Raw genomic sequence first — 27,986 nt, 5'->3', positions numbered from 1 at the left:
TGTGCTTTAACAAAGTGTGAAGCTGAACTCTGAGCTGTGACAGTGTGAGCAGTGTGAGAGTGTCAGTAGATGATCAGCAGAGGAAAGTGAGAGCTGCTGTGAGCTGATGTCCTGAAGGGCTTTTAAAGAGTCTCTGAGTTTGACAGGAACATGAAGATGTTTGTGGTGTTTGTGATCCTCCTGCACGGTAAGTACACCTTCCTCTCTCTGCTCTCATCATCACCTCTCTCTCTTTAATGTGTTGAAGTGCAGCAGGAGGAGATTTCCATCAAACACTGGATTCTGATTCAGATCAAACTAGACTTGTAGTCAAGACCGCCTAATCCGAGACCAAGACAAGACCAAGACCAAGACAAAAAAAGTCTTTAAACTGCAGCCAGATGCTGCTTCGTTTACAGGTGTCAGGCATATTTATGTGTTTTTGCTTTCGCACAGCCCTCCTCACCACTGTCTACTGTCTCACTCACTTACTGAGAGGACAGACGCACGCTCCACTTGACTGTCGCGTCTCTCACCCTCTCTGTTTTTCACATAATGATATTATCCTATATCCTCGCATGTGATTGGCCACAATATGGAGGGATTGGAGCATAACTGAGCCACTGTGTGAGAGCTGAGCAGCGAAAGGAAATTAAGTGAGGGTAGAAATGACTGAAAGATTATTAGGCTCTGTTTTGAGTTTTGTTCAAAAAAGAATGACTTCATATATATATTACTTCTATATACATATGCAGGACACCTTAAACTAGTTTTTTAATTAAGCAGCAAGGCAGAACAAATTCGGGCCTGTATCAAGACACAGGGACTAAACCCCAATTCAACCAGACCCAGAACTGATCCGGAATTAAAACAGGACTACAACAGTAACCAAGACAGAACCAGAATCAAAACTAGATGATAGTAGCACTAAAAATCATCATAGACCTGCACTACACTTATTTTTTAATTCTACCAAAGTACACTATTTAGATTCAGAAAAATTTATATAATTATTTAGCCTTGTTGTGCAAACAAGCCTGCATAACTTAATAAATATAGAATTTGAAAAGTAACAAATGGTATCTAAAAAGAAACACTAGGTACTAGATACATGTTCTGATGAGTTTTGGCAAACAACCATTTGACTAACATGTGTGTCTCACCTGCTCTGGTTCCATCTCTGTTCTGTCCTCATTCTCTCTCTCCCTCTCTGTTCCTCTCTCTCCCTCTCTGTTCCTCTCTCCCCCTCTCTGTTCCTCTCTCCCCCTCTTTGTGCTGACAATCAAGCCAAACACCAACATCATCAAATATACAGTTGAAACCAGATATTTACATACTCTTCAGATAAAAACACAAACACTTGTAACATCAAATCAGACTAAATGTTTATTTTTTTAGATTGATAAATATAAAAAACATATTTGTTAACTTTTAGAGTAAAGAGAGAAACTATCTTTATTTCTTAACTGCAAATGGCACCAAATTGTATTCAAAACTGAGCCACACTTATGGAGCTCCACAATTCTGTTCCTGGTGTTTTGTTGACATCTCTTGATTTTCCCATGTCAAAGAAACAGGCTCTGTGTTTTGCCTTATATGCATCCACAGGTGTGCCACCAATTTACTCACATGGACTCTACTAACCTATCAGAAGCTTCTTTAGCTCAGAGTGGGATCGTCTGGAGTTTTCTTATTAATTAACAATAAACTTAGTGTACATATACTGCTAAATTTGATGAAAGTGATTAAAATAGACAGCTCCCTCTTTTTATTCTGACATTTAACTAATTCAAAAGATATTTCAACATTTATTTATCTAAAACAAAAGTTTACTCTAAATTGATGTTTAACAGTAAAAAATAGTTTTTATGTTTTCTACCTAAAGTGTATGTAAATATCTGGTTTCAGCTGTGAATATACTGCTGTGTATTGAAATTCCTCTTGTTTTGCATAGATATACTGAACAACATACAAAACATAATATATAAAATAACATCTACCTCAGTTTTTTCTTGAAAAGAAGCTTCTTATGTCCATTGTTGTGTTCATCAGTACACAATTGAAACCAATTTAGAGAGTTTGTTTAGCCGTGGAGGGTAACAACTGAAAATATGAAATGTAAGCTAAGACTCTCTAAAAAATCAGCATTGTCGTTCGGCTTTTTATTTATCCATTTGTTGATTCACTCGAAGAGTGAGTAACGCAACCAACTGATCAGTTTGATATCAATCTTTTGTGATACACCGTCATATTTACATTATTAGTTCAGTACGAATGATTTGCTTTGGTACCTGGTCAAACTTAAGCTCTCCTCTGTCTGCAGCAAACTCGCAGGCAGCAGCTTCTCCTCGCTCACATGCGTGCTGTGCTCAGTCGCCTAGTGCCTGAGCTCGGATCATACCAAAATTAGGGGGGATTTACGACGGTGCCCCATGCTTCTGAAAAAATGACCCGGGCTTAAGCCCAGTAAGCCACCCCCCCCCCGCTCCGCTAATGGTTGACTCCAAATCTCCCGAACACTATGTCGATTTGAGAACGGAAGACCGAAACAGCGAGACCAAGACAAAAGTCCGTCGAGACCAAGACAAGACCAAGACAAAAGTCCGTCGAGACCAAGACAAGACCAAGACAAAAGTCCGTCGAGACCAAGACAAGACCAAGACAAAAGTCCATCGAGACCAAGACCACGGTCTCGAGACATCCAACTCTAGATCAAACTAACAATCCAAAGCAGCAACTTTCAAATCACTGGATTCTTCTTGGTGGCTTTCAGATGAGCTCATGTTACAATCAGCTGCTGTGTGTGTGTTGTTGTGTAGCTGAAGCTCTGACTCACATTTCATATGTGACCAAAGGAAACTTGGTGCTGTGTGACACACTTTAGATTCTCTGCTGCTGCTTTGAACTCTTCAAACTAAAGAGCCAAACTGATGATTGACTGTGCAGCTCTGACATGGCACCAAATGTCCCTGTTATCAGCTGCTGGATGGACGTTATCAGAGCTTTTTAGTCCCACACGGATCACCAGGAGCTCCTCCTCTGTCTGCAAACAGGCTCAGCAGCTCTGATCATTCATTGGAGTCAGCACAGAGTGTGGAGACATCTAGTGGTCGTGGAGAGAAGTGCATGTAACGTGCGCATCGAGCTTTAAAAAAATTCTGTCCAATCACAGACCTTCTCATCTTTTTAAGTAGAGACAACATGCACACAGCTCAGGATGTGAAGTTTGTGTCCCAGTTTAGTTCAGTGAGTCGAGCAGCTGAAAGGTTGCTGCAGGGGCTCAGGTAGTGATGGGCAGATGAAGCTTCATGAAGCACTGAAGCTTTTCATCCAATTGGTTCACCCCAGCGCAAAGTTTCGTGAAGCTTCATTTGCTCTAGTAGGACATCTAGTGGACGTGAAAATATTAGTTGCCATGAATTGACTATGTGCACGAGAAAATGCTAACTTCCTGGTTTGAGGCCGGATGTGGGGTTGCACATTTCCGGTAGCTTTACTTTGCGGTAAATCGCTACTGCGAAGATATACTCCAAAATCATGTCCAAAACTTGAAAATGGAAAGATTGCATTAAGTTCCAAAGAGCAGAAGGTGGGAACACTCACCACTGTTGTGTCACAAAAAAATCTAATGATAGATTTTGACGTTTACCACTTAAGCCCCACGTCTCCGGTACCGGGGGCAAAAAGGAGGAGATCACGTTTAATCGGTTATAACGCGGGTTGAGAAATATAAGTCCAGACATGTGTGGTATCCACAGAAACCTCATAATCTCAGCTAAAATGTCATATAAACCATTTCTACAACCACCAAACACACCGAAAATAAGCCGCGATTAAACGAGCAGTTACGTAAATGCGCAGAAGTCCGCTAAACAAACAAAACCGAACCAGAAATTATTCAGACTTCATATAAGTAACCGGTTAAAGATAGGCTGGTTAGCTCCCAGAGCTATCACTGACTCCACACACCAAGTTTCACCACGATCAGACCAAAATTCACTGAATTAGCCGCAAAAGAAGACCACAAAAACACACAGCGGCGCAAATGCACTAAAACAGAAATTGGCTTACCGTCCGGATTATTTTCGCCGGTAGCCGGTAACCACGTGATTGACGTTTAAAGAGTTTAGATCGATTGGTTGTTTGCATCACTCAACACAAGCAGAACTGCATCACTGCAGCATAAGACACATCGTCCACATTCAGAAGCACATCTCTGTATAGTGACTGGTCTTATTCTTTAAACAGGCAAATGCTCAGCATTCAAACTACAGGTGAACAACAGTCACAGATGTTTCCCGTTATGTCCACACCTACACAGCATGTTAACAAACCGTGAAAAAAGCCACACAAAAAATGAACGATTGCTAGTGAGGGTTTCTATACATTAGTATGTATGAAGGGTATGTTGTGACTTACCTTCTAAATTAAAAAGTGCAGTACTGTATGTCCACGATGTCCACGCATCAAAAAAATAAAATTGGCTACTTGATTTCACCCATCGCTGGTTATTTTTAGAACATAACACCCGTAATAAACGAGGGACAGCTGAGAAATATAACATTTGAATCCCTTTTCTCCTTTCCTCTGAGGCGTGGGGGCAAAATATCGACAAGTCCGTGAACATCATTTACAGATATATTGGGTAAATGACCAAGACATCTATAGAAATGTAAATCGATGCTTAATTCATTCATTTGGTTAACTTCTTTTGGACATTAAACAGGGCGCGAATAGGACACCGGAAACAAAGCTCCACACAGGATTTTCCGCACCTGAACTAGCATATGCTATCGTGCACATAGTCAATTTGAAGAGTGTGGCATTTTGCACACAGCCTGTAAATGTCAACAACAAAAGGAGTGTGTAAAACATCTATATTGTAGTGATGGGAGTATACTGTGTATATTTATACTGGCAGTTTGGAAAATGATTATTTGGAAATGCTTAAAATGGAAATGATCATTTGCTGTGAGGTGAGGTGTGGTTGGGGTATGGAAAGTGGTTGTGCTTTTGTAACGTTGAGGTATGGACAGCTACACACTGAGGCTTTGAGCCTCAGTCCTGCCTGTTTACATTTTATTCTGTAAAAACTAAATTTTCACTGCTTTAATGGCCTTTTTAGTGGGGAGAACATAGCTAGGATTTAATGATTTAACATATCTGTCTGTGAAGGTTCTCAGTCATCCAGGTCATCGTAGTGAAAGGAGTTTGCAAAGAAAAGCGTCTGGACTTCTTTGAGTTGCTTGAAGACGTTTCACCTCTCATCCAAGAAGCTTCTTCAGTTCTAAGGTCAAATGGCCGAGAGTCCCAGATTTAAACCCAGTGGGAGTATCCCCCCAAGGAGGGACAAAGGACCCCCTGGTGATCCTCTAATCACATGCGCCCAGGTGTGAAAGCGGGTGTGGGACCTAATCAGCCAGGGTTTCGGGTGAGCTCATTGTGAAACCTGGCCCCACCTTGTCCTGTGAATTCCTGAGGTCAGATGGCCCAGGATGTGAGTGGGCGTTAAGGCGTCTGGGGAGGGAACTCAAAACTGGATTATAGATGGCAGACAGTTGGTGTCGTAAACCACCGCCTCTGTTCAAAGATGGTCGCTCACAGTGGACATAGATGGCTTCTTTCACTCCTCTTTCAAACCATCTGTCCTCTCTGTCCAAAATGTGAACATTGGCATCCTCGAAAGAGTGACCTTTGACCTTTAGATGCAGATGGACTGCTGAGTCTTGTCCTGTGGAGGTGGCTCTTCTATGTTGTGCCATGCGCTTGTGAAGTGGCTGTTTGGTCTCTTAGAACTGAAGAAGCTTCTTGGATGAGAGGTGAAACGTCTTCAAGCAACTTAAAGAAGTCCAGACACTTTTTTCTTTGCAAACTCCTTCGATTTAACATATCTTTTAAATCCTTTGTCCTCCACAATGCTAAATGGCTGGGAGTCCTCAATCACCATGCTAACCAGGTCTCCATCTATTTGAGATTGTTCTCCTGAGGAAAGACAATAAAAACAAAGCACAAATATAAATATCACACACGTAACTTATTACAGTTGTATAATATTGTTACATCATTTAGTAAGATTACTGCATGCTATATTATCATGGCATTTGATGGCTCACCTGGTCTTGCTCCACAATCGGTGTCTCCCTTATTCTCATGCAAAGCTCTGTAGTGCCTGAGCATGGATGAGGTGTTGTTGTTATATCCCAGCTCCCTGGCACCTTGTACAAAAGTAAAGACAGCTTGACATAAATTGTATTGCACCATCAGTATTATGAAAATACATCATCTGTACAAATGTACATACCTTGTTGGGAGGAATAAAATCAAAATGTTCCCACGCAGGGGAGGACATCCTCCTCTTCTTAGCTGGCTCCATTCGCTCCTGACTTTCTCTCCTCACTCTCATAAATCTCCAAACTGTCTCCAAACTGTCTCCAAACTCTCACTAACCGTAACTCTCCATCGAACACCCACATTTTGAATGAAGTCTGAGGGGTTTATATCGCTGTCATAGCTCGCGGCAAAGTTCGAACTGCTTCATGAACTAGTCACGTGGTTTAGCCGGGCAGCGAGGCTTTGGACGTCATCATTTTCAACTCCTCCCATAAACGAAGCAAGCCTCGATACGCGCTTCGCGGAAACGCCCCCTCCATTACTCGACACACGCTTCGAAGCCTCGATACAGAACGTCACATCACTAGGCTCAGGTTCAATTCTGCAACAGATTTTATTGAAAAAATGACTGATCATATTTTTGTCATGTTACATATTTCAGGGAATTTCTCTGAAGCAGGAAACAAAAGAAAACAATCAGACAAAATCCTGCTGCAGCTTCATCCAGTTATTTAAAGTGTTAAACACACTGGTCACAGTTTGAGGTTTAAAGTAGCTGTGTGTGTCCACAGATCAGCTGACCTGGATCTTCATGATCAGTCTGGTTTCCTGCAGATAAAGGCTGAGACTCTTTAGTGTTTCAGTTCTCCAGAGAACCAGGAGGTCTGAGATCTGCAGAAACACAAAAACAAGAGCTGAAAAATAGTTACTGTGAGAAAACGAGACCGGAGCATTACTGAGTTTATATACAGTGGCTTGCAAAAGTATTCGGCCCCCTTGAACTTTTCCACATTTTGTCACATTACAGCCACAAACATGAATCAATTTTATTGGAATTGATACAATACAAAGTGGTGTACACGTGAGAAGTGGAACGGAAAATCATACATGATTCCAAACATTTTTTACAAATAAATAACTGCAAAGTGGGGTGTGCGTAATTATTCAGCCCCCTTTGGTCTGAGTGCAGTCAGTTGCCCATAGACATTGCCTGATGAGTGCTAATGACTAAATAGAGTGCACCTGTTTGTAATCTAATGTCAGTACAAATACAGCTGCTCTGTGACGGCCTTAGAGGTTGTCTAAGAGAATATTGGGAGCAACAGCACCATGATGTCCAAAGAACACACCAGACAGGTCAGGGATAAAGTTATTGAGAAATTTAAAGCAGGCTTAGGCTACAAAAAGATTTCCCAAGCCTTGCACATCCCACGGAGCACTGTTCAAGCCATCATTCAGAAATGGAAGGAGTATGGCACAACTGTAAACCTACCAAGACAAGGCCGTCCACCTAAACTCACAGGCCGAACAAGGAGAGCGCTGATCAGAAATGCAGCCAAGAGGCCCATGGTGACTCTGGACGAGCTGCAGAGATCTACAGCTCAGGTGGGGGAATCTGTCCATAGGACAACTATTAGTCGTGCACTGCACAAAGTTGGCCTTTATGGAAGAGTGGCAGGAAGAAAGCCATTGTTAACAGAAAACCATAAGAAGTCCCGTTTGCAGTTTGCCACAAGCCATGTGGGGGGGACAGCAAACATGTGGAAGAAGGTGCTCTGGTCAGATGAGACCAAAATGGAACTTTTGGCCAAAATGCAAAAGCGCTATGTGTGGCGAAAACTAACACTGCACATCACTCTGAACACACCATCCCCACTGTCAAATATGGTGGTGGCAGCATCATGCTCTGGGGTGCTTCTCTTCAGCAGGGACAGGGAAGCTGGTCAGAGTTGATGGGAAGATGGATGGAGCCAAATACAGGGCAATCTTGGAAGAAAACCTCTTGGAGTCTGCAAAAGACTTGAGACTGGGGCGGAGGTTCACCTTCCAACAGGACAACGACCCTAAACATAAAGCCAGGGCAACAATGGAATGGTTTAAAACAAAACATATCCATGTGTTAGAATGGCCCAGTCAAAGTCCAGATCTAAATCCAATCGAGAATCTGTGGCAAGATCTGAAAACTGCTGTTCACAAACGCTGTCCATCTAATCTGACTGAGCTGGAGCTGTTTTGCAAAGAAGAATGGGCAAAGATTTCAGTCTGTAGATGTGCAAAGCTGGTAGAGACATACCCTAAAAGACTGGCAGCTGTAATTGCAGCAAAAGGTGGTTCTACAAAGTATTGACTCAGGGGGCTGAATAATTACGCACACCCCACTTTTCAGTTAGTTATTTGTAAAAAATGTTTGGAATCATGTATGATTTTTCGTTCCACTTCTCACGTGTACACCACTTTGTATTGGTCTTTCACGTGGAATTCCAATAAAATTGATTCATGTTTGTGGCTGTGACAAAATGTGGAAAAGTTCAAGGGGGCCGAATACTTTTGCAAGCCACTGTATTTATTCCCTCTTACATTTCTGTGTTCATTTATTTATTTGCATTATATTAATTTATCTGTCAACAGATATGTTTATCAAACATATGTTTGTTCAGGTTTTATGTTGAATTTTCATTTGTTTCTTTTTAATATTGAATGTGATGTTTTTTTATTGTGTTCTGTAAAATAATTTGTAACTACTCTGTGAAAAGTGGTATAGGTTATTTAGGTTCAGTATTATTTTTCAGCATTATTATTAACACACTGAACTTCGTTTGAAAATGTTGAATGTTTCTGTCGTTCTGTCTCCTGGTTTCTGTAAATGTGTCTAAGCTTGATCTTCACCTGAAAGTGACTCATGGAGTCTCTGTCTGTGTGCTGTGTCTCAGTTTCCCAGCATGCCTCAGCTGTGGAGATGTATGAGGGGGACTCATTCATCCTGCCCTGTCAAGTTGACATTTTAAGACTGGACAACCCCTCAGTGGTGTGGAGTCGCTCCGACCTCAGTCCTCCAACCGTCCACCAGCGTCAGCTTCAAGGAGACGAACTGAAAGATCAAAACCAGCGTTACAGCGGCCGAACATCCATGAAGACTGACGCTCTGGATACTGGAGACCTCAGCCTGACACTGACCAACCTCCAACTGTCTGACAGCGCCACCTACACCTGCTCCATCAGAGACCTCCTATTCGGCTCTTTGAGATTGGGAGATGTACAGCTGCAGGTCAAAGGTCAGCAACAAACACCTGCTCTAGATGCATCTAACATCACTCATATAAAACTTTATTATTTTACTGCTGAATAAACATATTTATTCAAAACAAATTAGTTTGAAGTATATTAGTAAAATATGTCATTTCATTCAGTCAGGTCAAAGGTCATGTTGTTCTTTGTGTTCCTCCACAGAACGGTTTCCATCCTGGGCCAAAGCTCTCCTGGTTCTCCTGGTTCTTCTTGTGGTTTCTGGAGGTCTTTTATTTCATTTCCGGCACTATTTCATGTCAGGTGAGTGTCTCCTACTACACTACCCATAATGCCAATGGTTAGCAGGTGTCCTCTGGTGGCTCCTTGACTGCGGCTCACACAAACTTGTTCCAGAAGCTGAAAGAGTTGAGAGTTACAAACAGCTGATACAGAGAGCTGAAGAGAAACTTCCAGGTTTGTTCCAGAAGTCAGAAAACCTCCTTCAGACTCAGTCATTGATCAGTGAAACAGCTCCACAACATGACTTTACTAAACAGTGTGTGTGCTTCACTGCATTGATCTGACACAGAGGCTGCATGTGGACAAGCTGCTCTTTCATTATACGAAATTTATCCAGACCAGCAGAGGGCAGCATAAGTTACAACAAATACAACACATGACAAGTAAAGAAACAACACAAACATGTGAAGTAACAGATCATAACAAGAGCGTCACACTGACTAAAAGAGCTGCTCTCTCAATTCTTAAAAAAGGACTTAAAGCAGCCCAAACAGGGATTTATAGATAAAATCCAAACAAACAGGAAAATCTGCACATATACAAAGATGGACATTTAGCAGCAGTGCACACAGAACAGTGATGTACACAATTTCCACAGCCAGCAATCAAACATAAAGCACAATGATGGACAGTATCCAACCTGTTTACCTACAGGATGGGTGCAGATCTCTGTAATCCAGTAAACATAAACAGTTACAGAGATGAAGTTTTTCCTCACTTGGAGAAGAAACAAGATTATGCCCAAAATGTAAATTTTTAAATTTCAGCTTGGACACGATCCTTTCAATGTGAGCTTTAAATGACAAATTCTGATCTATAATGATACTGAGATACTTATAAGATGTGACCACTTCAGTTTCAGCCCTTTGAATGGTTTTGTTCTCAGGAGACGTAGATAACAACTCTTTGCTGTTTGAGAATAACATGAACTTGGATTTCTCTGCATTTAACACCAACTTAAGTTAAATGAGACTGAAAAACATCAAAGACTTCAGAAATTCACAGGTTTGTTTTACTGAAGGAGACGAACAATCTGTCATCTTCATAAAGATGGAGTTTATTTATTTATAGAGAAAAGATCAGCGGTCCTAATATGAAACAACGTGGACACACTGAGTTCTAGCTGATGAGTTAAAAACAAACTCGCAGCATTTACAGAGAGACCAACATTGTTTAGTCTGTTTACTAAAATGACAACTGTGTGAAAAACATTCAATAAGCCAAAACAAAGAGCAGCTCATCAATGATGTCGTTCAGCACTTTAACAGCAGCAGTTATTGGGCTGTTTTCTGAATTCTGACTGATGCTGAGAAAAAGTTTCATTTTTGTACAGAACATTTTTCAGTTGTTCACTAATAAGATTTTTGTAAACTTTTACTAAACTCACACAATTTAGTTTCAGGCCTGTAGTTATGAACATCTGAAGGATCGTCTCTTTTCAAAGGGAGAACATGGACAGATTTCCATATTTCAGAGTTCTCACTGTTCAAAGGCTGAAATTAAAAATATAAGTTAGCAGTTCTGCTGTAACATCTTATTAAGAAAATAAGGATCAAGTTGATTTAGTCCTGCAGATTTATTTGGATCCAACAGATTTAAGGTCCTGTGGACCTCCAGGACACTCAAAGGAGAAAAGCTGAAGGCCTGAAGCACAGACTGAGTTTGAGTGGTTACAGAGAGCCTCCTGTTCATTAAGCTGTTTGAAATCTGATGTAAACGTTCAAATAAAGACCCAGAAGAAACAAAATGTATAAAACAGTTTAAAATGTCACATTTTTCAGTAAAGTACATCAGTCTTTTCAAACAAAAGCAGCCATCTTGGTGGATATATCCTCATATTAAGATTTCATTATTATCCTAATTTGTTTTTGGATCATTCAGATGTTTAGTGGTTTTTGAGTGGTTGAAAAAAAGGGTCTAAAAATCAAACAGTCTGCCTCAGATTTAGTTTCTCTGGTCTGAGCTCAGACAGCATCTCTTTGTTTGAGGAGGCTGGACAGCTGAGGAGAAACCCCAGCATTGTTTCTGTGGTTTACTCTAAATTTAATGATGGACACATGTTTATTATCAAAACATCATTAAAGTATTTCCATCCTCATCAGTAAAGAGGTGGATTCTGTTCCAGCTGTCTGACTGCAGCGATTACACAGTGGACACTGATATCACTTGAAAAAACACCACCTGTTAATAAAACTGTATCAATAGGATTTGTTTTTATATCCAGCTCCAGGATCCATGGGATGAATTTAGAAGCAGGTCATCCAGGTTTTTATGTCTTTAAATCCTGTAACTGATTTAATTGGTGTTAATTATAAAAATCAAATATGTATCATCTGCATGGTAATGATACAAATCTATGAATAATTTTTGTGTCTGAAGGAAACTCCTCATTTACACAATCAAACTGGAATCTATCAGATATGATTCAAACCACTGCAGTGAATTTCCTTTAATAACTCTGGTGTGTTCTAGTGTTTGTAGTAAAATGTTGTGTCTACACTGAGGTCTAACAGGACAAGCACAGAAATAAGTCCTCTGTAACAGGTCATAAGGAGAACATTAGTAACCTTCACTACAGCTCATGTTGTGCTTTGTTGTCCTCTCAGTCCCCTGGGTGGAGGTGGATTCAGGGGTGGAGTCTGTCCAGCTGATCTGCAAAACCACCGTTTGTCTGCCTAAAGATGCTAAAGTGGAGTGGAAGGACAGAAACAACAGGAAGGTCCACGTGTATGAGAACGGCTCTGACCAGCCTGAAGAACAACATGAGGATTACAGAGACCGAACGAAGATGAAGAGGAAGGTCCTGGAACCTGGAGACCTCAGTCTGACCCTGAAATACCCCACAGATGGAGACAACTCCACCTACACCTGCACCGTCTACAGCAGGGAGGGAAACACCCTGATGGAGAAACAAGTGGAGCTGAAAGTCAGAGGTCAGTGCTGTAGATACAGGTCAAAGGTCAGAGTTCAGACTCATGATGGTGGTTCAGTCTCAGTGGGCTCCATCCAATAATGTTACAGTGTTAGCATGTCTGATGTTTGTGGCTGTTTTGGTTTTTATTTGATTTCCACCCAAATGTAAAAGCTTCAGCAGATGAACTGTAGGAGCAAAGTTCATGTGTGAGACTTCATCTGAAAGGTAACATCTTCTAGTTTCTGAACATGTGTTTGTTTAGCATGTGGCTAAAACACAGGCTAAGCTAAGTCAGTTCAAATCTCAGTAAAAACCTTCTTTGGTCCTCATCTATAATCAGTCATATCTGAGTCACAATAACTAGAAGATGATTTCTAGCAGAACTGTGAAAATCTCCACATCCTTTCTCCATGTTATCATCCAAAGCTGTGTGAAGTTTCAGAGCTCTGCAGCTAACAGAGACTTTCAGTTTGCTGCTCTCTTCCTCTGACAGCTCCATTCTTAGGGAGCGTTAGTTCTCTGTTTCACTTTATTCCACTTATTCAGTCTGATGTTCTCTGATCTGTTTCTCTTGTTTAGTGTCTTAAATGCTGCCAGTGCCTCTCTTTGCTTTAACCAACCTTTCTCTTTATTTCTGAGCTTTTTAAGGACTTTAACTGATGCATCAACCTTTGAAAATGGAAAGAAATCAGTCAGATTCATGGCTGCATCAAAGTGTCACATGTAGTTCTCCCACATCAGCATGTGCAGCAGTAATATTGATCCATAGACACTGATGGGAACATTTTTCTGCACAATAAGTACTTTGACTTTTCACACTTTATGTCCAATTTGCCAGTACTGCAGTTTTGTGTGTAGTGAGGTGTTTTCATGGTGTTTTATTGGTGCTTTTACTAAAGGAAGGCTTCTATCAAATTCTTCCAAATGTTGTCAAACTGAGCTGTGTGATGAAGTGAGTGTGACAGAAACACTCAGACTGTGTTTCTCTGCTTCATCAAGTCAAATCTGGTCCTCAGAGACTGAATAAAGTCCTGTCCCACTAACAGCAGCTCCAACAGTCTGTTCACTGCTTTCTTCCTGTCAGTCTTCATCTTTCTGCTGCGTCTCCTCTTCACACTGACCACTTTCTATCTAACAGTGAGCTCCCAGTGAAGCAGCAGCATTCAGCCTGTTAGAGTCAACACAAATGTCTCCATCCAAGCTCATGTTGTGCTTTGTTGTCCTCTCAGTCCCCCAGGTGGAGGTGGATTCAGGGGTGGAGTCTGTCCAGCTGCCCTTCAACACCACACTTCACCTGCCCGAAGATGCTAAGGTGGAGTGGAAGGACAGTGATGGTGATAAGGTCCACGTGTATGAGAACGGCTCTGACCAGCCTGAAGAACAACATGAGGTTTACAGAGACCGAACGAAGATGAATGAAGACCTGCTGAAAACTGGAGACCTCAGTCTGACCCTGAAATACCCCACAGATGGAGACAACTCCACCTACACCTGCACCATCTACAGCAGGGAGGGAAACATCCTGCTGAAGAGAAAGGTGGAGCTGAAAGTCAGAGGTCAGTGCTGTAGATACAGGTCAAAGGTCAGAGGTCATGTAGGAGTTTATTCTCTAAAAGCTTTTAGTTTGAATCTATTTTCATTTCATTCAAATAAAATAAATTCTTTGATGTTTTGATCTAAAAGCCAAAAATGTCAGGCGGAGCAACTGTGTGTTTAAATGAACAGACTAAGAAGACCATTAAAAATGATCCTAACTTCAAAATAAAAGCCTCTGGCATGATTTGAGTTTGGATCAAATCAATAGTTTTGTTAGTTTAGTCCAAATCAATGTAAATGTATAAATATCAATAGTTTTAAAGCTGCTGAGATCATTCAAACACTTTGATCCAGTCATTTGGATGTTGTCACTGTCAGGGTGGAGCAGCCATAAATATGAGGCTTTTATTGTGAAAATGATGAGTGTGACGATCCAGAGGAGCCCATGGGGTGTTTGTGGCTGGATGCAAAGGTTTGTAGCTCTCCTTGTAAAGAGAAACAGCTTGAAGCTACAGAGGAGCGTCTGCAGAAGAAGACAGGGGAAAGAGGAAGAAGCTGAGGCCGCTGGAGAAAAGACAGGAAAAGAAAATCAGCTTTATTTGTTGGAGGCCGTTTGTTCATCACACTGAAATATTCCCACTTTAGAGACATGAAACAAAGTGAAGTGTGGATTGATGTTTGTCTCAATGATTTGGGCCCTGGAATCATTTCTTCATCTCCCACTTTAAGACATATTAATGTCAGCCTCACATGTCCCACAGTGGACAGATTTCTATTTCTAGATTGATATTTGGAGGATTTTCATGTGTTTCTCTGCTGTCACAGCTCTTTGTGATATTTGAGCGCAGCTGTAATGTTTGTGTGGTTAAAGCCACCAGACTCCACTGACAAAAACTCTCATTTTAGCCGGAGAACACGGGGCTGCTGTGGGACTTTGTGTTTGCAAAGATTTCTATTGGTGGCATTTTTGCCTTTATTATATAGGTGCAGAGAGTAGACAGGAAAGTGGGGAGAGAGTGAGGGACACACAGACACCTGTAGTAAGCCCCACCTTCAGTGCAGGAGGTGACTTTGTGAAACTATGATTACACGACGATGCTTGGATGGGAGTGGAAAGGTGTGCAGCTGATCTACAGCTAATGTGCTGATTGATGAGCAGCCTGTTCATGGTGATGATGAGAAACAGATTTGATTCAAAGCACAAATGAGTGAAAAAGGAGCAGCAGCCATGATAGAGCGAGTCATCTGCTGACAGAAATAGTGGAGTGAAGGATTTGTGCAGCGTTTCTCTGTGAAAACAGCTGATTCAGATCAATGAGAGGAGGATGAAGGAGATATGAGGGGCCGTACAAGCCAAAATTCATTCTTTCACTCTCACACACATACATTCTTCTTTCACACACATATATTTTCACTCTCACATACATATATTTTCACTCTCACATACATATATTTTCACTCTCACACACATACATTCTTCTTTCACACACATATATATTTTCACTCTCACATACATACATTTTCATTTATGCATTCCTACATTTTGCTCTCATTTACATGCATTCAATATGCATTTAATCTCACAAATAATATATGTATGTAAGAAGAGAATGCATACATGTCAGAAGAAAATATATGTATGTGAATGAAAGAGTATAGTGGAAACGGAAGGAGTTTAATGGAAGCGGAAGGCTGGGTGTCTGTACCGCTGTGATTGGCTGAGAAGCACGCAGCGGGTCACTTTCAAGTGTCTGACAGCATGGAGGGGAGAAGAAACTCGAGTTCTTCAGCAAGCTATCGGGTTTTAAGAAATATTTTATCATCTCCTGAAACGGTCACATCGTTGTCCTCGTCACTTGATCGAGATGGGACGGGCTCAACTTTTTTTTTACAAATGCGCTCAGAATAGTGGCACAAAAATAACGCCACAGTAACCCAGAAAGAGTAATATTTCAAACTCCGCCACTCTGTGCTTCTCTGCCACTGTCTCGTTTGAGTTTTGGATGAAATGGATTCTGAGATATTGCATTTCGTCATTTCGAGCTGATTGGAGACCAGAACAGCCAATCAGATATTTTTGCATCCAAGTCTGTGATTGGCTGGTTTTGTGGCACAAAAATAACGCCATAGGTCACAAAATAAACTTTTAAGATATTTTCATGCGAGAATGGTGCTGTGTAAACTTCAAATATCTGCTTGATTCATCAAGACATCACATATTTCCATAAGTGCTCTAACATTTTCGGAGATGCCTGTTACCTATGGCCTTATTTTTGTCCCACTATTCTGAGCGCACGTAAAAAAAATTTGAGCGCACGTAAAAAAAAAAGTTGAGCCCGTCCCATCTCGATCAAGTGACGAGGACAACGATGTGACCGTTTCAGGAGATGATAAAATATTTCTTAAAACCCCGATAGCTTGCTGAAGAACTCGAGTTTCTTCTCCCCCCTCCATGCTGTCAGACACTTGAAAGTGACCCGCGTGCTTCTCAGCCAATCACAGCGGTACAGACACCCAGCCTTCCGTTTCCATTAAACTCCTTCCGTTTCCACTATACTCTTTCATTCACATACATATATTTTCTTCTGACATGTATGCATTCTCTTCTTACATACATATATTATTTGTGAGATTAAATGCATATTGAATGCATGTAAATGAGAGCAAAATGTAGGAATGCATAAATGAAAATGTATGTATGTGAGAGTGAAAATATATGTATGTGAGAGTGAAAATATATATGTGTGTGAAAGAAGAATGTATGTGTGTGAGAGTGAAAGAATGAATTTTGGCTTGTACGGCCCCTCATAAGGAGAAGCAGCATGTTTCTGATAGAAGGATCACTGCTGTGCTACAAACTGCTGGAAGTAAAAGAAGTCAAAGCAGTTGACAACAAGAAGTTACACAGAAACTGTCAAAGGACAGAAGGAAGAGGACGAGAAACATTTGCCCAGTGTCAGCATAGGACAGATACAGGAACCTCATACAGCGCTTACAGGGGTCAGGATGACTCTACTCATTGCATATATAGTAAAGTGTACAGACCAATGTAAACACGAGAGAATATGAAAGTAACCGTGAAGGCAGCAGAGACGTGTTTGCTCTCAGAGACATATCTGTCATGGTTCTGTGTCCTTTTGACTCATCGTTTTGAGTTTTTTTGTGTTTTTGTCATTTTGTATTATGATTTATGTTGAAGTCCACTTTCTTAGTCTTGTGTTTATTCTTTAGTACCTAGGTTAGTTATTCTGTTCAGGTTTTGTACATTTAGATTCCCACTTGTGTCGTTGCCCTCTGGGTGTCTGTGTGCTTGTGTGAGTTCTTGTGTGTTTTATTCTATCATGTTTCCCCAGCCCCTCATGTCTTCTCTTGTGTTTTCTTGCTCCCTCTAGTCTGCCTCTCTTCCACTCCTGCATCATGTTCCTACATTTCCTGTTTTATTGTGAAAGTCTCATGTTTCCATGTTGATTCTGTTCAGTTTTGCTTCCTCTGTCTGGTTGTGGTTATTCGTGTCAGCTGTGTTCCCCATATGTTCTCATTTCCTCATTATAGTTCTGTGCATTTATGTCAGTGGCTGTGTCCCAGTTAAGAGACCGCACGCTTGAAGTACGTGCACAACCGTACTACGTATGGTGCGTACTATAAGTACGGGAAGTGCAGAAGTGAGAGGCTTGTGAAATGGGACGGTCTAGCCTTCGTCGCACTGCTCAGGTTGCTTAGCAACCATGATACTAACCGGGAGAAACGTTTCATACAGCTTTGTTTGACAGAAATGAAGGAGAAATGTTTTTTTTTGGTCATTCATTTTTGTCATGACATCACTTTGATTAGTTGAGTATCTGAGGCTGAGACCACGGGACTGTAAAACATGATTGTTGGGCTTCATTTCTGTACTGAACAGTCATTTCAAGATTAGTTAATAAATAACAATTAGCTAACATTGTTCATGAGACTAAAGTCATCTCACTTTGGTAATGTAAATATAATATGGCCAACATTATATTTATTGTCAGATTATTATGATATATACACCCATCTCGCCCCTGCGGACGGTTTATCCTTCAAGCTCGGGTCCTCTACCAGAGGCCTGGGAGCTTGAGGGTCCTGCGCAGTATCTTAGCTGTTCCCAGGACTGCGCTCTTCTGGACAGAGATCTCCGATGTTGTTCCCGGGATCTGCTGGAGCCACTCGCCTAGCTTGGGAGTCACTGCACCTAGTGCTCCGATTACCACGGGGACCACCGTTACTTTCACCCTCCACATCCTCTCGAGCTCTTCTCTGAGCCCTTGGTATTTCTCCAGCTTCTCGTGTTCCTTCTTCCTGATATTGCTGTCATTCGGAACCGCTACATCGATCACTACGGCCGTCTTCTTCTGTTTGTCTACCACCACTATGTCCGGTTGGTTAGCCACCACCATTTTGTCAGTCTGTATCTGGAAGTCCCACAGGATCTTAGCTCGGTCATTCTCCACCACCCTTGGGGGCGTCTCCCATTTTGACCTCGGAACTTCCAGGCCATACTCGGCACAGATGTTTCTGTACACTATGCCGATCACTTGGTTATGGTGTTCCATGTATGCCTTGCCTGCTAGCATCTTGCACCCTGCTGTTATGTGCTGGATTGTCTCTGGGGCATCTTTACACAGCCTGCACCTGGGGTCTTGCCTGGTGTGATAGACCCCAGCCTCTATGGATCTTGTACTCAGAGCTTGTTCTTGTGCTGCCATGATTAGTGCCTCTGTGCTGTCTTTCAGTCCAGCTTTGTCCAGCCACTGGTAAGATTTCTGGATATCAGCCACCTCCTCTATCTGCCGGTGGTACATACCAGGCAGGGGCCTGTCCTTCCATGATGGTTCCTCGCCTTCCTCCTCTTTCTTGGGTTTCTGCTGCCTGAGGTATTCACTGAGCACTCGGTCAGTTGGGGCGATCTTCCCAATATATTCTTGGATGTTCGTTGTCTCATCCTGGACTGTGGTGCTGACACTCACCAGTCCCCGGCCCCCTTCCTTCCGCTTAGCGTACAGCCTCAGGGTGCTGGACTTGGGGTGAAACCCTCCATGCATGGTAAGGAGCTTTCTTGTCTTTATGTCAGTGGTTTCTATCTCCTCCTTTGGCCAACTTATTATACCAGCTGGGTACCTGATCATGGGCAGGGCGTAGGTGTTGATAGCCCGGATCTTGTTCTTACCGTTCAGCTGACTCCTCAGGACTTGCCTGACCCTCTGCAGGTACTTGGTGGTTGCAGCTTTCCTAGTGGCCTATTCATGGTTCCCATTCGCCTGCGGGATCCCCAGGTACTTGTAACTGTCCTCTATGTCTGCAATGTTGCCTTCTGGTAGCTCAATCCCCTCAGTTCTGACTACCTTCCCTCTCTTTGTTATCATCCAACTACACTTCTCCAGCCCGAATGACATCCCGATGTCATTGCTGTATATCCTGGTAGTGTGTATCAGTGAATCGATGTCTCGTTCACTCTTGGCAAACAGCTTGATATCATCCATGTACAGAAGGTGGCTGACAACCGCTCTGTTTCGTAGCCAGTCTTGTTAATGATCTCACTGAGGGGGTTCAGGCCTATGCAGAACAGCAGTGGGGACAGAGCATCTCCTTGGTAGATCCCGCACTTGATGGTGGCCTGTGCTATGGGCTTGAAGTTCGCCTCTAGTGTTGTACGCCACATCCCCATTGAGTTCCTGATGAAGGCTCTTAGGGTCCTGTTGATCTTGTACAATTCAAAGCCAATTCTAACCTTTGGTTAGCCATTCCGGGTGTCTCTCGTCAACTAGGGGCTGGTTCATTTGTGCTGCCAGACGCTCGTGGAGTGCAGTCAGCTTCTTCAGCCAGTAGGCGTGAACCATGTCGGGGCCTGGTGCTGTCCAACTCTTCATACTAGAGACCCTTGCTTGGATGTCTGCCACCGTGATGGTTACTGGACCCTGTTCAGGGAGGTTGCTATGGTCTGCCCTCAGATCCACTAGCCACTGAGCATTGCCGTTATGGGTTGCGTCCTTCTCCCATATGTTCTTCCAGTATTGCTCCGTCTCCAGCCTTGGTGGTGCTGTTCTCTTATTGTTCCCTCTGTCCTTCTGAAACCGCCTCTGTCCGCCGATCAACGGACCCTGACCGCGACCCTAACCCTTTAATAAACGGTAAGCAGAATTGATATTGTCCTTGCAACATTGGAATTTCATAAATGCACGAATGGCTTGGCGCGCCAAAGAATAACGTCACAACAATGTGATTGGTCACTTGCAATGTTGAACCTGGAACAACATTTTCATGATGATCTGGGAACAACACCAACACGACGATATCAGATCATCCACCTCACTGACCTCCTCAATCTGTACACTCCTTGTCATGCATTACGATCATCAGGTCAATTACTCCTGGCCTTACCTAAGTTTAGACTGAAGACCAGAGGCGAACGTGCCTTTGCCTCAGCTGCACCCAACCTTTGGGATAGCCTCCCTGCTCCTATTCTATTAGTGCCCTATCTGTACTCTGTTATTGACTGATGTTGTTTTTCCGTATTACTGTGAAGCACTTTGGTGTGCTTTCGGGTTTTTAAATGTGCTATATACATAAAACTTTATTGTATTGTATTGCATTGGAGTCCTCCATTTCTAACAACCCTTCAAGTGTTGTAGCACGACTAGGAGGGCGGGGGGCTGCCCTACTATTATAGTAGTTGAGTGGAGTCGCCTAAGGTGTGTGATTATAGTAGTAGCCCAGCAGCCATTACGTGCTGCTCGTGTGTCTGTTCAGTAAGACCTTACTGTTGTAACGGGCTGGCACCGGCGACTACCGATCCCCACGCACGTATGCACAGACAGAGTAGAGCCATGGTGATCTGGCTTGTATGGTCTTATGTTGCTAACAATGAATAAGATCTGTTGTTTGATTTAATTGATGGGGTTCGAGTTATCTGGCTAACCTCAACACCACATGCCCACTGGACCTGCTAGCCGCTCCTTCCTCGCCAGACTGCTGTTACACATCCCTGCCTGACTCACACAGCTTATGACAATATCATGTTAATAAGAGACTGTGGGAGGACCAGGAGAGAGGTGAAGCGAGATCGATCAAAGGCAGACCAGACAACAAACGACGGAGGCACCAGACAAGTGCAATCAAACGATGAGTTTATTAACACAGGAGAGGAAACATCAGCATGTGTCTTCCTCCGACAAAAATACATTGAATGCTGGTTTTATAGCATAGAAAAAATACATTGTTTACAGACATGAGCACATCTCGTACATCTTAATAACTATAAACAGTCATAACTATAACTTCTCTTTTCTATAACACCTGCCTTTTAAGGTAATAAACTTCAAGCTTCGGGATCGTTAAGAGCTAATAATTGACCCTCGTCCTCAATCACTAAGTAGACTGAATTGGCGCAGGTCTCAAAAAGAAGCAGAAGACACTTGGGCCTTCGCTCAGGCCTGTTGCTAGATTTATGTGTATTGTAAGCATGCATGCAATTAACCTGCTATGTTCTCATCTTCCCTCAACATGTATCACCTGGACACTCTCACCAGTGAAGCTTAAGACCCTCTTGGATAGAACATCAACTCTAAACAAGCACAGTTATGCATTGTGTATAGAATGAACTCAACCTGTGAATAGAAAGGTCACTGTGATGACAAACATATTCAATGCAATATGAACCCTATAAGAAATATTACTGATCAAATAATACTGTAAAACATGTTATTAATGCATTTATCATAAGGCAGGTTATGTCGTAGCAATAAGAGAATCTCTGAATCCCAACAGAGGACAGGCTGATTATTTCACACTGGAACAGTTTAAGCTCAGCTTTTACAGCCCATGTAGCAGACTGTCATCAGAACCAGTACAGTGAAAAAAAATGTGGTGTGGGGATTTTAATGGTCACAGCAAGCAGAGCAGTCAGTGAAGAATAAATGAAATTAAAGAAGCTGTACAGGAGTAGATATTAGAGCAGGGACAGAGTCAGCAGCTGATCTCAGGCTGCTCTCGGATTGACTGTCAGGTGTTTGTTGATGGCAGGAAGTCACAGACGCTCCTGCAGGAAGTGACCTCACTCCTGTAATGATGAGACAGAGCTGAGTGTAGACGAGTGACACAGGGGGTGATGAAGTGGTGTTTCAGTGCTGCTGACTGGAGGACATTCATATTTGTTAGTGAGTAGGAAATGTACAAACTGATGTGAGTGTTGATGATTGAGGTTGTTCTGTTTGTAACGCTGTTTTAGAAGCAGCAAAGCAGACGATGAAGAAGAAAGGAGGGAAGGTCACAAACAAAGAGTGTGATAAACATCTGTGGTGGTCTGTAGCTCGGCTGTAGGGGAGGGTGGAGCAGTGACAGTGGAGGCTGGAGAAGAGAAGACACAGCAGTGAAAGACAGATATAGTTCAGATAATATTAGTGAAGAAGACACAGTTATGGAAAATCTTGAGTTCTGACAGCGAGTAGAAGACTCACATGATTTATTAAATATACTGTTTACAAAGACAGAAGAAAATCAGGCACTTGGGAAATCCAAACTATCAGCACCAGGAAAAGATCAGGTTTGTTATATCAGGATAAATCATCAGAATCATATCACAGAGTTTGGGAGGGTGGGAAACTTCCACAGAGCTGGAAGGAAGCAGTGATTGTACCAAAATGAAAATCAGGAAATGACAGACCGATGGCTTTAACGTCCAACATCTGCAACATAATGGAGACGATGATAAATGACAGATTAACAAAGCATATGGAAAATAAAATATATCAGAGTGTAAATATAAGAGTGGGTTTAGGAGAGGGAGAAGTATGATGGCTCCAGCTTCATGTTTAAAACATGAAATAATAAAAATTTGGAGATGAAATCAAACTCAGATTTTATGAACAACAGTTGGGAGGACAGAACATTTGAAATTTGTGAGTGTGTGGTTAGAAAGGATGTCAGAAGAAAGAGAAAACAGCTGAAGTTAAAATCTCTCAGTTAGACATCAGTCAGACAGTGTTGGTACCAACAGTACAGCCATGGATCTTCCTGTTGCTGCAGGTTTGATATTATTGGAAAAGAAGAACAAGGATTGAGTTTTGACATTAAAGTCACACACAGTACAAACACTGATCATACACTTATGTCCAAATCTGTACAGATGCATCAAAGAATGCAGCCAATCAAAACACAGCATTCATTGTTCCAGAGTTTTATGTTAAAGTAGGAAAAGGATCAATGATGGTATCAGTGTACACAGGGAAGATGATTCAAGACATGAGAACACTAAGATGATTCATGCGTTCAGACTCGGGTTCATGTATTCAGACAGGTTGAAAAGCAGTGGGTGGAAGAAAAGAGAGGATGGTGGTCTAGAAAATTCAAAGGAAAGGAGGAGCACAGGAAGGAGCTGGAGAGAGGAGAGGAGGTCATATCAGGACTCAAATTTGGACTCACTGGTTTAAACAGAACAGTATTAATAACAGGAAGAGATGCAGGGAAATGAGAGAACTGTGGAGAAGATTAAACCATACAACATGTTTATGAAACTGTCAGAAATATTAAGGAGACTGATTCTAAACCTCAGAAACATGGATGATAAGCTGGATCTTATTGATATACTAAACAAGAATAAAAATCAAGGAGAAATTTCTCAATGATCTGTGGAGAGCCAAAACACTCCTTCAAACAGTCCCAGACTTTATTTAATCAAACTTCAGGATGACTGACCTGTGCCGTCTTCATTCTTCTCACATGTGGTGCTGAGTCCTGTTTCAGACACTTAGGGCGGAGTTTCAGTTCACTGATTCTTTCTGAACAAAGGATTTCTGTTATCAGTGATTTTCAGGGCAGTCATCAACCTTTGTGAGGCACTTTAAAAAGAACCCTTCATGCCAAATGTAATATCAGCCACATGAGCACTGCCATCTAGTGGCCGTTGGGTCATGGCATGATTGGAAGACTGTTCCCCAACTCTCTGTGAATGGTACTTATGACCAGTGATCAGTGGTTGTTGATCAATGGTCATGACAATTTGCATAATTATGATTAAGGAACTGACCTCACAGCCCATTGTTCATTCAGTGCTGCTGGTTTCAGTCATTATGCAAATGTCCTGTTTATAAGGTTGGGGAAACCTGCAGTCAGCTGAGACTGAAGAAGTCACTTGGATGATGACAAAATGTTTCTCCCACTGAAAACTCTTCATCCAGATGAACAGAATCAACATTTTGGGGGTTCCTTTATGCTGTGTGGTGTGTGAGGTATTGAGTGGTGACAAATCAAAGTCTTTTTCTTGAGGTGGTCCTGACCTTGAAATGCTCTCATTCATTCCTCAGTGTGAACAGGCAGTTTCTACAGGTGTGGTGCTAAAACTTCATCTGGGTGGAGTCACAGGTGTTAGCTGGTGAACAGCTGACTCTGTAGGCTCTATATCTGGTGAAGCACTGTCTGGTGGTTGTCGCTGCTGCTCTACACACTGCTGTGTCCTCTCAGCGTCCTCCTCAAACATGGTTTTCTGTTCTGGTTAAACTTCTCTGATGCAGCGTCAAGGACTTTGGCTTCATCCACAGCTGCTGCTCCTCCTTTCCATACTGGGAGGTGTTCAGTTTGACCTCTGTGAGCCTTTCCAATCATCATCATCATCATCATCTCTGACTGCATTGTAGCATAATTAGCTTAATGCACGAGCTGGCTACACTTTAATGATGATCCACTACATGGTGATGAGTTCACTGACCTGGTCTCGAGAGCGGACAGCTGTGTTATTTCTTTGTGTCGTCCGTCTCTTGATGCTGCTGTGAGCAGAGCGTCAGCAGCAGCAAAGATGATGAGAAGCTCTGAAGTGAAGATTTCTCACCTTGAATGTCTCTGCTCGTCATGAAGGAGATTTTTTACTGTTCTGTCCTTACAGTGCGTCTCTTTTTCTACTGAGCACAGAAACAAAATAACCAACATGATAAGAATATACTACATGAACACCAAATGAAATAACAGCAGCTCAGTAGTAATCACAATTGTAACAAACCTCTGTGATAAAGAGGGACTGAATGAACTTATAATACTCATTGTATCATTAATACTCACAATAAAGAAATGTTTAAAAAGCATTAAAGCAGAAGAACAGGATGTCCTGCAGACCAACACACAGTTAACTTCCTGTTTCACTTTCCACTTATTCAGTCTGATGTTCTCTGATCTGTTTCTCTTGTTTAGTGTCTTAAATGCTGCCAGTGCCTCTCTTTGCTTTAACCAACCTTTCTCTTTATTTCTGAGCTTTTTAAGGACTTTAACTGATGCATCAACCTTTGAAAATGGAAAGAAATCAGTCAGATTCATGGCTGCATCAAAGTGTCACATGTAGTTCTCCCACATCAGCTGGATTATATCTATAGCAGCAAACAGACTGAAAGCTGTGGACAGTTTCTGTGGCTGGGTTATTTCATATGTGTTTGTAGGAGTTTCACTTTCAGAGCACAAAGTTTGGGAGTAACGTTTTAAAATGAGTTCCTCAGGTCTGTGGCAGACAGTTTATTGCAAACTGTACAAAATGTAACACCACAAAGTGTAAATAAATGTGGAGATGTTCTGATTGAACACTTTCTATCTAACAGTGAGCTCCCAGTGAAGCAGCAGCATTCAGCCTGTTAGAGTCAACACAAATGTCTCCATCCAAGCTCATGTTGTGCTTTGTTGTCCTCTCAGTCCCCCAGGTGGAGGTGGATTCAGGGGTGGAGTCTGTCCAGCTGCCCTTCAACACCACACTTCACCTGCCCGAAGATGCTAAGGTGGAGTGGATGGACTACAGGAAGGTCCAAGTGTATGAGAACGGCTCTGACCAGCCTGAAGAACAGCACCAGGATTACAGAGACCGAACGAAGATGAATGAAGACCTGCTGAAAACTGGAGACCTCAGTCTGACCCTGAAATACCCCACAGTAACAAAGACCTTCACCTGCACCGTCTACAGCAGGGAGGGAAACATCCTGCTGAAGAGAAAGGTGGAGCTGAAAGTCAGAGGTCAGTGCTGTAGATACAGGTCAAAGGTCATGTAGGAGTTTATTCTCTAAAAGCTTTTAGTTTGAGTCTAGGGATGGGTATCGTTTAGGTTTTATCTGATACCAGTACCAAACCGGTACTTTTGAAACGGTGCCGGTGCTTAAACGGTGCTCAAACCGGTGCTTAAAGAATGGAGAACACAAAATTGGTCCAAAAACCTCTCATGTTTAGCTGTTTTTTTTGTAAAAAGATAACAATGTTAGCCTTTTCTGCAGCTATAGGGCATATATGGTATCACTCTTGGCTGGAAGCAGTGCTTAAACAATGGAAAAAAACACAAACTTTGTCCAAAAACCTCTCATGTTTAGCTGTTTCCCACTTTTTCTTTGGTCATTTTAGCCTTTTTGGCCAGGGTGAAGGGAGTATCTGCCATCAAACAAGAAGACAGCCGCATGTAACTACGACGGTGTTTGCTAGTTCACCTTACATGCATTAATGTAATAACGTGGTTAGCCTACTCAATATAAATTTCACACGAACAACATGAAGCTACTCAAGCAGAGAAGAACGCCTGCTGCTGCCATCATCATCCGTCATCATTTCTGCTACACTGACAGGGCTAGGGGCCAGGACTCTACTCTTTGGGTTTTTGGGGGATGTTGCTAACTCCGGGTCCGATAACAGGCACCACACCCGCAGTAGATGTGCACGGTGTGAGGTTTCGCAGCAAGCTATCAAACACGGCGCATTTCTCGGCTTTAAAAAACCCCACTATGTGTCGCCAGGTGTTTCATCAGATTTGAGGTGTTACCTCCTTTGACAGTATCACAGTATCAGCTTAAAGCACTTGTTGCAGGCTGCTGAGTTTGCATCTTTTGCTGTGAAGTACAGCCAGACTTTTGACCGCTTCGCCTTGGGCATTTTTAATCTGTAGCTCTGCTCTAAAAGAACGTACGTACCTGGCCCCGCCTACTACGCTTGCAAAAGTGAAATGATTGGCTAGAATTCAAAGTGTATGACATCTCAGGGGGAAAAAAAAGCACCGAAAGAAAGCATCGAAATGTGCGCTGCTTTTCGGTCTGGTTACTACCGTTTATGTCAGAACCGGTGCCGGATACCGGTACCCATCCCTATTTGAATCTATTTTCAGTTCATTTAAATAATATAAATTCTTTGATGTTTTGATCTAAAATCCAAAAATGTCAGGTGGAGCAGTCCTGATGACATTTTTTGTCCTTTGCATTAATTTTAAACCATCTTCAATGTGTTGAGTGGAATATAGCCAAATTTGCCAAACATTTTTTTTTCTCTTTTTTTTAAAAAAAATTGCGGTCTAAGTTCATTAAATTAGCCTAAAATGGCTAAACTACAGAAATGCATCCACCTTGAGGCCTAGGGACAAAAAACGCCCCATTGAAAACAATTATAAGTGCTATTTTTCATCCCAAAATTATAATAACATAAACTAATGCATTCATGTAAGTGAGGATTTTTTTTTTTTAGGTCGGGGCTTAAATTTGTAATTTTTTTATTTGGCCAGCAGGTGGCGCAATTTTTTCCACATTTGCGGGCAAATTTACTTTTTTTCCAACTAAAATGATTTTTTATTTGTCACTATCAATGCTGGATAATGGCAAGTGTGTTTTAAAAACAATAAAGGCCTTTTTGCCTAAAAAAATAAAATAAAGATCTCTGTGCCAATTTTTTTTTGTTGTTGACATTTTTGTATCTAATTTCAAAAGTTTCAGAATGCCACACTGAAATACAAACAAATAAATATAAAAGCTAGAACCAAAACCAAATTAGACTTTATTTGGCTTCAAACTCAGATTGTTGATGCAATTTTTTTGACGAGAATAAGCCGTAGCACGGAAGTATGTCATTTTGATGACATTTCCTGTCCGAACAGGAAAACGTGCGCAAGAGGGCACATGACACGTGA

At 42.0% G+C, this 27,986-nt stretch overlaps 1 protein-coding gene across 1 annotated transcript; it reads left to right on the top strand.

Annotated features, from left to right (window-relative positions):
- The first annotated feature begins 150 nt into the window (after positions 1 to 150).
- On the top strand, positions 151 to 27,986 carry LOC116333737 (myelin-oligodendrocyte glycoprotein-like). Its single transcript, XM_039602879.1, has 5 exons — positions 151 to 187; positions 9,021 to 9,362; positions 9,538 to 9,636; positions 12,222 to 12,415; positions 27,954 to 27,986. Exons 1-5 carry the CDS (start codon positions 151 to 153, stop codon positions 27,984 to 27,986), a joined length of 705 nt encoding a protein of 234 aa, XP_039458813.1.

Source organism: Oreochromis aureus, linkage group 3, assembly GCF_013358895.1.
Source record: "Oreochromis aureus strain Israel breed Guangdong linkage group 3, ZZ_aureus, whole genome shotgun sequence".
Classification (NCBI taxonomy): Eukaryota; Metazoa; Chordata; class Actinopteri; order Cichliformes; family Cichlidae; genus Oreochromis; species Oreochromis aureus.
Note: the sequence above shows the minus strand (reverse complement) of the source record. Positions and strands in the feature narration are given on the sequence as shown.

Excerpts from the sequence above, each read along its gene's own strand:
- LOC116333737 (XM_039602879.1), top strand. The coding sequence starts at position 151 with ATGAAGATGTTTGTGGTGTTTGTGATCCTCCTGCACG. Across the intron at positions 9,637-12,221 it reads CCGGCACTATTTCATGTCAG|TCCCCTGGGTGGAGGTGGAT; the intron begins GTGAGTGTCTCC and ends TTGTCCTCTCAG. Across the intron at positions 12,416-27,953 it reads GAACGAAGATGAAGAGGAAG|GAAAACGTGCGCAAGAGGGC; the intron begins GTCCTGGAACCT and ends CTGTCCGAACAG.